The sequence below is a fragment of the Gadus macrocephalus genome, chromosome 3, assembly GCF_031168955.1.
Source record: "Gadus macrocephalus chromosome 3, ASM3116895v1".
NCBI lineage: Eukaryota > Metazoa > Chordata > Actinopteri > Gadiformes > Gadidae > Gadus > Gadus macrocephalus.
The window spans coordinates 26638305-26650347 of NC_082384.1; the positions used below are offsets into that span (position 1 = coordinate 26638305).

Sequence of the window (12043 nt, forward strand, 5' to 3'; positions counted from 1 at the left end):
GATGGGGGGCTGAGGGGGTCCCCTCCTCTAGTCCGGAGGTCCTGCTGGCTGGGGGGCGGCTGAGGGGGGGCTGATGGGGGGGCTGAGGGGGGGCTGATGGGGGGCTGAGGGGGTCCCCTCCCTCTGGGGTCATCAGAGCCTCTCCTCGTTAGATCCCTGAACCCCTGGATTCAGGGGCAGGCTCTGAGCGAGCCTCAGCGTTCCCAGAGCTCCTCTGACGCTCCGGAGCTATGGCCGACTCAGCGGCCATGGCTCCGGAGTCAGGAACGCCCTGAACACAGGGAACGGCCTCCTCTGGTTCAGTGTGTGTGTGTGTGTGTGTGTGTGTGTGTGTGTGTGTGTGTGTCTCCCAGAGGTTCAAACTCTTATTTTCTACGTGGATTATTTTTTTTGTAAAGAAATCATTTGTTATGATTGATGCAAATTAATAATAAGGTCAAAATCATTATTAATTAAATTATTAAATTATATAATGCATATATATGTATATATATATACATATATATAAATATGTGTATATATATATATATATATATATATATATATATGCATAATGCATACATGAAATTATTTAGAAATGCCTACTCGTTGCATTTTACTGCGGTTCAATTGAAATACTAATTTACTTACACTACGTTTTTGGTGTAACTTTCTATTTTTGCTTTTGCTTTATCAGTTTATATTTTAAAGATACTGGTTTCTTTTAACTGTGGTCTATGAGGCAACATTTTCTTTAACTATCATTGAATACATGTGCAGCAAAGCATTTTCTTAAATAGATAAATACAAATGTCTCTGATTATTATTTAAAAGGCAGCATTGTATAAGACTCAATGCCGAGGTAATTTCTCAGTGCTAGTTGTTGTTCCATATTCTTGACTGATGTAAACACAAATAGGAGGTCTTTACAGTATTTGTACATTTTAATAGATAAAATAAATCAAAGTACTTTGAGAGATTCTGCTCTACAGTAAACATTCTGACCAGTTAATACATTTGGCAGTGGGTACATGTGGGCGGGACATCGCATTGTACATCAACAGAACACAACTCGCACATTCCCACTTGGTTCTTCAACATTTGTTTTTATGCAGAAAAAGCTAAACTGAGCTTCATTTTTTATGAGATATAGAACATTCAGTCTACAGCGGTCCATTATGAACAGGATGTTCCGTCCTCTGCCCCTCCTCCAGTGGGCGGCGGACGGACCCGGGCGGAAGTAGTGTGGTCACGGATCCGGTCGGCGCTCAAGCAGACAAACAGTCCAGAGAGTCGAGGGTCAGGAAGACTTCTGCTTTGCACTGGAAGGTTCCGGTTCCGTCCCGGAGCAGCTCGCACGTCTTCAGGTTCGGGGTGATGTCCTTCACACATATAGCCTTAGAGAGAAAACATACATATTCAAAAAAAGTACAAAAGGTTTAATATATATATATATATATATATATATATATATATCAGATATATATGTTGATTAATACTGAATCAATGTATATTTGTATCTATATAGCCTATATTCAAGGAAACTCACTGATTCTATTTAATATACATATATATATATATATACTTAATTTTTTGGGATAATACTGAATCTATATTTATATATCTATATCGAGAGAGAGAGAGAGAGAGAGAGAGAGAGAGAGAGAGAGAGAGAGAGAGAGAGAGAGAGAGAGAGAGAGAGAGAGAGAGAGAGAGAGAGAGTATTATCCCAAAATATTAAGTAGGAATTTGTTACTTATTTGATATCATAAAAAAAATCATTGAGACTATTTGACTAAAATATCAAGGTATTGAGATTCTACTAATTTGAAGTGGGTGCATAAAGGACATAATGCGGATACTCATTTTGCGGGATTTCAACACTGACACAGGATTACAGCGCACTCTACAACATTTCACATATATTTCGATAAATTCTAAATGTAACTTTATGGAAAAAGTTGTTTTAAACAACCTACCATGCTCTTCAGGATGGAGATCTGTCTGTTACCGGCGGGCTCTCCGGTGTTACCGGCCGTCTCTCCGCTGTCCACCAGCGTCTCCTCCGACTCGGACCTCCGGACGTAGGGGGACCTCCTGATCCCGGAGAGCAGACCCGAGGCTCGGCCCACCGAGTAGTAGCTCGGCCCGGTGGCCTGCTTGTACCACGCCTCGACGGGCTGGACGGAGAGGAGCAGAGAGACTCCGACGCACACCACGGCGAACTTCAGGGACTTCTCCATTACGCACGGCTTTTACGCAGCTACTTTTGGCAGGGACTGTGGAGCTGTTTCTGTCGAAGCTTCGTGGATGTGATCTTCTTGCGGTGTTCTGCAGAAGGTCCGTTTTTTCCGGGCTGAATGCGTTTCTTGTCGGGGTTTCCAAACTTTATAGGTGAGGGGCTGCGACGCGTCGTGACCCGCTACGGTCGTCAGATCGATGTAGATGAAGGGCGGAGGATTAATCTTTACGCGAGAGGAGGACAAAAGACCGATCCGAATCGATCGGAGTTTGGGGGCTGCGGTTGACGTCAAAGGTATGACGTCATTTCTTCATTGCTTTGGAGGCATCAAATCAGAGAAAATACATTTAATTTAATCAATCATGACACACATGAAGTCCATGCTCTACGAGATGTTCAACGTAGTCACGAGTGCCTTCATAATATTAGCGTGAAATACCTCTGGATAAAAAGCGTGAAAATGAAGTCGTTGATTGTGTTGAGGATTGGGCAGAGTAGTTTTGCACTCGCAACCGTCCACACGCACGGAGGTGTTTCCCGGGGTCCGTAAAAACAGGTTGTTTGAAATTGTGCAGGGATTTTTTGTTGTTGTATTAAGCCAGATTCAAATGACGCATAACTTTTCCAAATCGATTTACCAACCGACCCGTTCATGTGCACCGAATCCCCCGGACATCACAGACACCTGTGGACTGAAAATAAGCACAAAAAAAACTCCAAACGAGATATTTCTTTCATAATCTTATTGGCTTTGTGCGTCTGTGGTCTGGACGGCTGAAGATTATTCTCAGGAGGCATCACTGCCTTAACTAAACTGATTATAGCGCAGGTATTAGAGGACGGAAAACCCTTACTGAGAGAACAACAAACTCCTTTGGCTTTTTATTTATTAAAGCCAGAAAAACAATGACACAACATACCTCGTCAATGTGGTGTCACCACCTTTATTAAAAAAAAAAAGAAATTAGCAATTATGCTCCATGACACACACACACACACACACACACACACACACACACACACACACACACACACACACACACACACACACACACACACACACACACACACACACACACGATTGTAGACCAGGTCACCTCTGATTAGCCGGTCAGAGGTTATTGTAGAGCGTCAGAGGTCGAGGGTCAGAGGTCGTTGTAGAGGGTCAATGGTCGAGGGTCAGAGGTCGTTGTAGAGGGTCAGAGGTCGTTGTAGAGGGTCAGAGGTTGTTGTAGAGGGTCAGAGGTCGAGGGTCAGAGGTCGTTGTAGAGGGTCAGAGGTCGTTGTCGAGGGCCAGAGGTCGTTGTAGAGGGTCAGAGGTCGAGGAGTCAGAGGTCGTTGTAGAGGGTCAGAGGTCGTTGTACAGCGGTCTGCAGTGCGGCTCCAGCTTGTCTTCTAGGACGTAGTCCGGCCCGCAGACCCAGGGGTCACCGGTCTTCCACTGCCACTTCAGCAGGTCGGCCCTCAGCCCGGCCAGCAGGTCGCGGTGGGCTGGGTCGGGGGCCAGGTTGTGGGTTTCCTGGGGGTCCGCCCTGCGGGACGGGGAGCGGTTATAGTCAGTGACACCATGGACACACAACAGGGAACCAGTTTCATTACATTCATTCTTTATTTCTTCTGCACACACACATTTAAACCTCTAAACCAGGGGTCTCAAACTCGCGGCCCGGGGGCCAATTGAGGCCCGCGGGATGATATTTTGTGGCCCCCTACTTGACATCAAAGTTTAGTGTTAGTGCGGCCTGCGCGTTGTTGTCAAACACACAGAGTGGCTTGCCACGCCTTTTTATGACTTGTGATAGGATGACCAGATGTCCCGGTTATGCCGGGACAGTCCCAATTTTGAGTTGCGTGTCCTGAGTCCTGACAAAAACCAAAGGACGCTAAAATGTCCCGGTTCCTACCAACCGCTACGAAATGTCCCCAGCGATTACGTAGCCAACGTGGTCTAATTATAGCCCGATCATTAACTTAGATTGGGTCAGTTGTGCTCCTTTTTTTTGTGGAATACTTGATGCGGCCCCGCCTGACCCAGACTCTACCTCCAGCGGCCCCCAGGTAGGTTGAGTTTGAGACCCCTGCTCTAAACCATCTCTTTAAGACCGCCTTCACCACATCACCTCTCCCCTTCTCTCTCTCCTTTCTTCTTCAATCTTTTTACTAATATACCTTCCTATTAAATGATTTGATTTTGTGCACTATATAAATCTAATGTGTTATCATTTATTGATGTATTATTATTGCTTTAAGATCCACTGGGCTGGATCTCAGAATAAGGTACTGTGATGAGCCAGACATCGCAGGCTACAGCGCCACCCTGTGGGCGGCAGAGGGGTCCCGGTGGATCTGGGGCCTTTGTTACGGCTAATGACGCCACCTGTAACAATCAGCCATCAGGTCCAACTGCTTCAACATGCCAGCCCCAGTCTGCCCTCTCGTATCGCTCTCTACCAGACTGCAGTCCACCTCTGACCTCTGGTCCCGAGGACGTTCTAGAAGGGGTGGAAGGGTAAGCCGCCATTTTATGTTTCTCCTGTGTTTGTGTAGGGGGTCGTAGGTTTGTGTAGGGGGTCGTAGGTTTGTGTAGGGGGGTGGAGGGGGGTGTAGGTTTGTGTAGGGGGTCGTAGGTTTGTGTAGGGAGGTGTATGTTTGTGTAGGGAGGTGTAGGTTTGTGTAGGGAGGTGTAGGTTTGTGTAGAGAGGTGTAGGTTTGTGTAGGGAGGTGTAGGTTTGTGTAGAGAGGTGTAGGTTTGTGTAGGGAGGTGTAGGTTTGTGTAGGGAGGTGTAGGTTTGTGTAGAGAGGTGTAGGTTTGTGTAGGGAGGTGTAGGGAGGTGTATGTGAGGATTGTATTTTTGTTAAAGACTAGACTGCTTGTGCTTTGTTAGGAAGTAAGGGAGATCTTTCTGGTTGTTTTGTCCCTCAGGCACTTCCCTCGACATTATTCTTTTGTTCCTGTACTTCATACAGTTGATATAAACTCTTGTTTCTGGATTGGTTCGGGGTTGTGAAGCGTTATTTCAACCCCTTCTGCTGTGTGACCTCCGACCCCATCTATCAGTTTATGGTCGTGACAGCGTAGTGTTATTATTTAAATAAGAGGACCTGGTATCGTACAGCTCCCAGTGAGTCCAGGGTTAGGACTCATGTTAGTATTAACCTGGTGGTTAGGGCTCGTGTTGGTATTAACCAGGTGGTTAGGGCTCGTGTTGGTATTAACCTGGTGGTTAGGGCTCGTGTTGGTATTAACCAGGTGGTTAGGGCTCGTGTTGGTATTAACCAGGTGGTTAGGGCTCGTGTTGGTATTAACCTGGTGGTTAGGGCTCGTGTTGGTATTAACCAGGTGGTTAGGGCTCGTGTTGGTATTAACCAGGTGGTTAGGGCTCGTGTTGGTATTAACCAGGTGGTTAGGGCTCGTGTTGGTATTAACCAGGTGGTTAGGGCTCGTGTTGGTATTAACCAGGTGGTTAGGGCTCGTGTTGGTATTAACCAGGTGGTTAGGGCTCGTGTTGGTATTAACCAGGTGGTTAGGGCTCGTGTTGGTATTAACCAGGTGGTTAGGGCTCGTGTTAGTATTAACCAGGTGGTTAGGGCTCGTGTTGGTATTAACCAGGTGGTTGGGGCTCGTGTTGGTATTAACCAGGTGGTTAGGGCTCGTGTTGGTATTAACCAGGTGGTTAGGGCTCGTGTTGGTATTAACCAGGTGGTTAGGGCTCGTGTTGGTATTAACCAGGTGGTTAGGGCTCGTGTTGGTATTAACCTGGTGGTTAGGGCTCGTGTTGGTATTAACCAGGTGGTTAGGGCTCGTGTTGGTATTAACCAGGTGGTTAGGGCTCGTGTTGGTATTAACCAGGTGGTTAGGGCTCATGTTGGTATTAACCTGGTGTCGTACAGCTCCCAGCGGTCCCGGTAGTAGTAGCGCCCCAGGGTCTTGAACCAGTGGGTGGGACGCCCCCCCCGGGTGCGGTTCAGCAGGTCCTGGAAGGTGGGCGACACGTAGAAGTCCTGGTCGATGGGGAAGGGCATCCGGTAGTGGAGGTTGTGGAGCAGGCGGTACGGGGCCCGCAGCACCGAGCGCATGGGGTAGAACATCGTCACCTGGGGGCGAGGGGAGCTTTAGAGGCTGAGGTTGGCTCACTGCGAGGCGCTTAGAGGCTGAGGCTGACTCACTGTGAGGCGCTTAGAGGCTGAGGCTGACTCACTGTGAGGCGCTTAGAGGCTGAGGCTGGCTCACTGTGAGGCGGTTAGAGGCTGGCTCACTGTGAGGCGGTTAGAGGCTGAGGTCACTGAGGCGCTTAGAGGCTGAGGTCACTGTGAGGCGCTTAGAGGCTGAGGTCACTGTGAGGCGCTTAGAGGCTGAGGTCACTGTGAGGCGCTTAGAGGCTGACTCACTGTGAGCCGGTTAGAGGCTGAGGTCACTGTGAGGCGCTTAGAGGCTGAGGCTGGCTCACTGTGAGGCGCTTAGAGGCTGAGGTCACTGAGGCGGTTAGAGGCTGAGGTCAGTGTGAGGTCACTGTGTGAGGCGGTTAGAGGCTGAGGTCAGTGTGAGGTCACTGTGTGAGGCGGTTAGAGGCTGAGGTCAGTGTGAGGTCACAGTGAGGCGGTTAGAGGCTGAGGTCAGTGTGAGGCGCTTAGAGGCTGAGGTCACTGTGAGGTCACTGTGAGGCGGTTAGAGGCTGAGGTCAGTGTGAGGTTACTGTGTGAGGCGGTTAGAGGCTGAGGTCACTGTGTGGTCACTGTGAGGCGGTTAGAGGCTGAGGTCAGTGTGAGGTCACTGTGTGAGGCGGTTAGAGGCTGAGGTCAGTGTGAGGTCACTGTGTGAGGCGGTTAGAGGCTGAGGTCAGTGTGAGGCGGTTAGAGGCTGAGGTCACTGTGAGGTCACTGTCAGGCGGTTAGAGGCTGAGGTCAGTGTGAGGTCACTGTGAGGCGGTTAGAGGCTGAGGTCAGTGTGAGGTCACTGTGTCAGGCGCTTAGAGGCTGAGGTCAGTGTGAGGTCACTGTGTGAGGCGGTTAGAGGCTGAGGTCAGTGTGAGGCGCTTAGAGGCTGAGGTCACTGTGAGGTCACTGTGTGAGGCGGTGGCGCCGGGCTCTGACCTCGTGCAGCGACTGGCTGCCGTACAGGGTGTCCCAGCCGCGTGGCTCCGAGAGCAGGGCGGGCAGCAGCGAGCGTCCGGTGAGCTGCACCGCGGCCTGTGGCGCGCTGGGCAGGCTGTACTCCGGGTAGGGGAGGGAGAACCAGTCCAGGACGGTGGGGGTGAGGTCTGCACAGTGGAGGGACAGGAGGGAGGGAGACGGCGGGGATATAGGGAGTGAGACGGCAGGGATAGAGGGAGTGAGACGGCGGGGATAGAGGGAGTGAGACGGCGGGGATAGAGGGAGTGAGACGGCGGGGATAGAGGGAGTGAGACGGCGGGGATAGAGGGAGTGAGACGGCGGGGATAGAGGGAGTGAGACGGCGGGGATAGAGGGAGTGAGACAGCAGTGATATAGACTATGGAAAAAAGGTTAGTCAATTTAAGGTCGATATGTTCTTGGTTTCCTTGGTCTGTTACGCATGGCATTGACGCCCTCTAGTGGCCGCTCGGCCCTTCAGTTCTGTTCTCTATTTGATCCTATTCTATTCTCCAGGGACACTGGAGCTTGCTGTCGTCTGGGTCTCGCTGTCTGCCTGCTCTGCTGGAACATCGAAGCCCTCCGTGCAGCCAGCGGGAGGCTGGTTTACAGCCTGTTTGTTTGAAGTAAGAATTGGAATTGAATTCGCTCAGAGAGATTTCATTAAGCTGATGTGTCATCAGATTGTAAACGCATCTTGAGTCACGCCATAAATCAGGATGGATCGAGCAGGAGATGTAGGAATGCTGAATGTTAGAGCCGGAATCGACCAGGACATAGGGTTAGTGTTATAATCTAAAGGCCAGAAAGTTTCTCTCAGAGTATTTGTCAACTCAGTTCAAACACGTATGAGGCTCCTTTATGGCCCTGACAGACCAACCAGATCATCGGTTGTTGGACAGTCTGGCTCGGTCTGTTTGGTGTGTGCTGTGCGATCGGCCGTCGATGATCTTTTCAAGTTGTCGGGGTTCTTTTCCGCCGATTGCACATGTTCAATCGGCCATTACCAAATCGGTCCGACTGCCTTTTCTGCCAACGATCGGCAGTCGAAATGGTGTGTCAGGGCCATTAGTTTCCTTCATGCTGCAAGTCAAGGCCTAGCTAGAGAAGCTACGCTAAGCTACGATCAGACGAAGAAGCTGCAGTCCAACCAGCAGGCTGACATAGGCCTGTCTGGAGAAGCTACGCTAAGCTACGCTAAGCTTCCATCAGACCCTCACCCAGCAGGCTGACGTAGGCCTGGCTGGCCTGGCCCCAGCGGGCGCGGTGCTCCGGGGAGGAGAGCAGCAGGGGCTCTGCGGTGCCCGAGCCGTACAGGTTGGTGCGTCCGTTGGGGAAGGGCACGCCGTTGTCCGAGCTGTAGGCCACCAGCGTGTCGTTCTCGTAGCCCGCGGCGCGCAGCTCCTCCAGCACCAGGCCCACGCCTAGAGGGACAAGATGGACGCCTCAGGGTCGGCCACACTAGTCTCAGTCACCGTGTGCAGGAGTGAGAGTGAGAGGGTGAGAGTGAGAGGGTGAGTCCCCGTACCCTGGTCCAGCCGGCTGACAGCGGTGTACTGAGCGGCCAGGTCGGCTCTGGAGGCCGGAGTGTCGGGAACGAAGGGAGGGACCTGACCAATCACAGGCAGAGCTGAGGTCAGAGAGGGAGAGACACCAGCAGGTAGAGACACCAGCAGAGAGAGAGAGAGAGAGAGAGAGAGAGAGAGAGAGAGAGAGAGAGAGAGAGAGAGAGAGAGAGAGAGAGAGAGAGAGAGACCAGCAGGTAGAGAGAGAGAGAGACCAGCAGGTAGAGAGGGAGAGACCAGCAGGTAGAGAGGGAGAGACCAGCAGGTAGAGAGGGAGACACCAGCAAGTAGAGAGAGAGACACCAGCAGGTAGAGAGAGAGACACCAGCAGTTAGAGAGAGAGACACCAGCAAGTAGAGAGAGAGACACCAGCAGGTAGAGAGAGAGACACCAGCAGGTAGAGAGAGAGAGACACCAGTAGGTAGAGAGACCAGCAGGTAGAGAGAGAGACACCAGCAGGTAGAGAGACAGACACCAGCAGGTAGAGAGAGAGAGACCAGCAGGTAGAGAGACACCAGCAAGTAGAGAGAGAGATACCAGCAGGTAGAGAGAGAGACACCAGCAGGTAGAGAGACACGCGTCTTCTTGTAATTCATGCATTCATCTTCTGTTGTTTGGATTAGCCATTTTGTTGAGACATAGTTTGGGCTTTATATATTCATGACGTACAGTACAGAGGTATTCTCTTCAAGATCGCCTTATCATAAACATAAAACAGTGGTTCATGGTTCCGTCTCTTGAATATAAACTCTGGTTCATGGTTCCGTCTCTCCCCCTCTAACCTTCACTTGGTCCGGGCGGTAGTACTCGGGCTTCCAGTCGGGAATCGTCCCCATTCCCGGCTCCCCGTTGCCAAACTTCTCACAGAAGGCTCCGTACTGTGGCTGGGAGTGACCGCACCGATGGGTGTCGTGGAAGGCCACATACAGGAAGAAGGGCCTCTCGTCTCCGTCTCCGTCTCCTCCTCCTGGCCTCTCCCTCAGGCTCTGGAAGAACCTCCGGACCAGCAGCTTGATGCGTGTGATGTTGCGTCCGACCTGCAGCACCGAGTTGTTCTCCTCGGTGTAGGCGAAGTCGAAGGGGTAGACCTCCCCTGGGCCCACGTGCTTCTTACCGATGATACCTGGGGGGGGGGGGGGGAAGAGAGAGAGAGAGAGAGAGAGAGAGAGAGAGAGAGAGAGAGAGAGAGAGAGAGAGAGAGAGAGAGAGAGAGAGAGAGAGAGAGAGAGAGAGAGAGAGAGAGAGAGAGAGAGAGAGAGAGAGAGAGAGAGAGAGAGAGAGAGAGGAATTGATCGGTCTTTAAAGGGTCCCATGTGTCTTGGGAGAGGAGATGAGAGAGACGGACGGGTTCATTGAGCAAGACGACGCAGGTTGGATCTAACAGCCAGCCGATGGGGATGAGAGATGCCCTGGTTGCCCGGGTTACCTGTGTGGATGTTGGCTTGGCGCAGAAGCAACGGAAGGCTCTGCACCTCATCCAGGGAGTTGAAGTGGTGGACTCCCTGGTGGAGCCCGTACATTCCGTTCTGATGCTACAGGTTAAGAATCAACAGTTACTAGTGTGTGTGTGTGTGTGTGTGTGTGTGTGTGTGTGTGTGTGTGTGTGTGTGTGTGTGTCACCTGGGGCAGGCCGGTCAGTATGGAGGCACGGCTGGGCGAGCAGCTGCTGACGGAGGTGAAGGCGTTCTGGAAGGTCAGAGCGCGCCGGGACAGCGCTAGGAGGTTCGGTGTGCGGACCGCAGAGTTGTTGTACACCTCTGTCTCAAAGCCCGCATCGTCGGCTGGAAGAAACAGTCGAGAGAGGACAAAGGATACCGTAAATACCACAAGGATCCAAGGGCACGTTGAACCAATAATGAGCTGTGTTAATGTGGTCACTTAAAAGATGACCTCATCATTCATGCATTCATCTCTATGTTCACTTAAAAGATGACCTCATCATTCATGCATTCATCTTTATGTTCACTTAAAAGATGACCTCATCATTCATGCATTCATCTTTATGTTCACTTAAAAGATGACCTCATCATTCATACATTCATCTTTATGTTCACTTACCGATGATTAGCAGAACGTTCCTCCGCCTGGCCTCAGCTCCGCACCAGGCAGCCAGAACCAGACAGAGAACCCCTCCCAGTAGAACCATCCTCACCACACCAGTGGGACACACGAGCAGATCTTATTCCGGTTCAAATGATAAAACTCGCATTAAATTTCTCAGCGATGCATTTTCACCGTTTTATTAATCTTGCCTCTGACATTTTAAGCTTTTAAAAAGTTTGATGAACTTTCCGCTGTTTCCTGAATCATTTGGAGACTGTTTGGTCATGTGACGCACGACACGTGACGACCATGGACCTATTAAATAACGACAAGCGACACGCTGCGGTCGGGATAGTCACATGACGCGGGTCACATGACAACCGACGCTCCGTGGTCGGATGCTGAAGCAACGAGCTGAAGTAAGAGTGGTTTGTGTTCGGAAGCGGTTCAAAGATAACATGGAGTTCAGTGCCGTGATTTAAGTTAAGTGTAATAAACATTAACAGCAAAATGTAATCCTCATTTAACGTCATCTGAAGAAGAAGGCATTGTTTGGGTACGGATCTATTGAAGTCTGTCTCTATTTGATTCTGTGCAATTCTATAGAATATGTAACTGTTGCATGTATGTAAATTATTTTAAAGTTTTATAGCGTATTCAAGCGGATACTTTAGTTTAGTTTCAGTGATTGGTGATGGTTTGTGTTTCTGCATTGGTTAAACTTTTATTAAGTTCTGCCCTTTGACCAAATCATGTCATGTGATCAGCTGTGATCAGCAGAACTCTTTTACCTTTTTGCTATTCTGCTACTTTTCAACCAATAAATGTTCTACTACATAGCAAGCATAACATAACTGCTCAACGGGCAAGCATTACGCGCGGGTCCACTCTGTGAGGGTCTTCACTCATCGCTCACACTTTTTATGTATCGTGTTTTTTGCATGTCGGAAAACTTGCAATAAAACCAATCATCTCTCTGTCTCCCTCCTCTCTCTCCCTCCTTTGTCTCCCTCCTGTCTCTCACTGTGCTCTGTCTCTCTCTCCTCCCTCTCCCTCCTGTCTCCCCCTGTCTCCCTCCTGTTCCTCCCTCCTCTCTCCCTCTCCC

At 50.1% G+C, this 12043-nt stretch overlaps 2 protein-coding genes across 5 annotated transcripts; both read right to left on the reverse strand.

Moving 5' to 3' along the window:
• Positions 1-904: 904 nt before the first annotated feature.
• Positions 905-2780, reverse strand: npb (neuropeptide B). Its single transcript, XM_060048384.1, has 2 exons — positions 1959-2780; positions 905-1376 (listed from the first exon to the last, which is right to left on the reverse strand). The coding sequence occupies exons 1-2, from the start codon at positions 2220-2222 to the stop codon at positions 1248-1250; spliced, it is 393 nt and encodes a 130-aa protein (XP_059904367.1). The 5' UTR covers positions 2223-2780; the 3' UTR covers positions 905-1247.
• A 360-nt stretch (positions 2781-3140) lies between these two features.
• On the reverse strand, positions 3141-11246 carry sgsh (N-sulfoglucosamine sulfohydrolase (sulfamidase)). Of its 4 annotated transcripts, XM_060048376.1 has the most exons (12): positions 10954-11246; positions 10516-10676; positions 10322-10427; positions 9678-10018; positions 8859-8940; positions 8551-8754; positions 7313-7479; positions 6099-6316; positions 3521-3753; positions 3447-3466; positions 3281-3406; positions 3150-3197 (listed from the first exon to the last, which is right to left on the reverse strand). In XM_060048376.1, exons 1-9 carry the CDS (start codon positions 11039-11041, stop codon positions 3570-3572), a joined length of 1551 nt encoding a protein of 516 aa, XP_059904359.1. In that variant the 5' UTR covers positions 11042-11246; the 3' UTR covers positions 3150-3197; positions 3281-3406; positions 3447-3466; positions 3521-3569. The 4 variants fall into 4 exon arrangements, with proteins under 4 accessions (XP_059904356.1, XP_059904359.1, XP_059904358.1 ...); XM_060048375.1 differs by lacking the exon at positions 3447-3466 and having other exon boundaries at positions 3281-3426; XM_060048374.1 differs by having other exon boundaries at positions 3281-3466.
• Positions 11247-12043: the final 797 nt, after the last annotated feature.

What these genes read in the sequence shown, in the direction of transcription:
- npb (XM_060048384.1), bottom strand. Translation starts at nt 2,222, where the DNA reads ATGGAGAAGTCCCTGAAGTTCGCCGTGGTGTGCGTCGGAGTCTCTCTG. An exon ending in TCTCCATCCTGAAGAGCATG is followed by an intron (nt 1,377 to 1,958) that starts GTAGGTTGTTTA and finishes TTTCTCTCTAAG; the next exon opens with GCTATATGTGTGAAGGACAT.
- sgsh (XM_060048373.1), bottom strand. Translation starts at nt 11,041, where the DNA reads ATGGTTCTACTGGGAGGGGTTCTCTGTCTGGTTCTGGCTGCCTGGTGC. An exon ending in CCAAGCCAACATCCACACAG is followed by an intron (nt 10,019 to 10,321) that starts GTAACCCGGGCA and finishes CCCCCCCCCCAG; the next exon opens with GTATCATCGGTAAGAAGCAC. An exon ending in GGCCTACGTCAGCCTGCTGG is followed by an intron (nt 7,480 to 8,550) that starts GTGAGGGTCTGA and finishes TCCACTGTGCAG; the next exon opens with ACCTCACCCCCACCGTCCTG.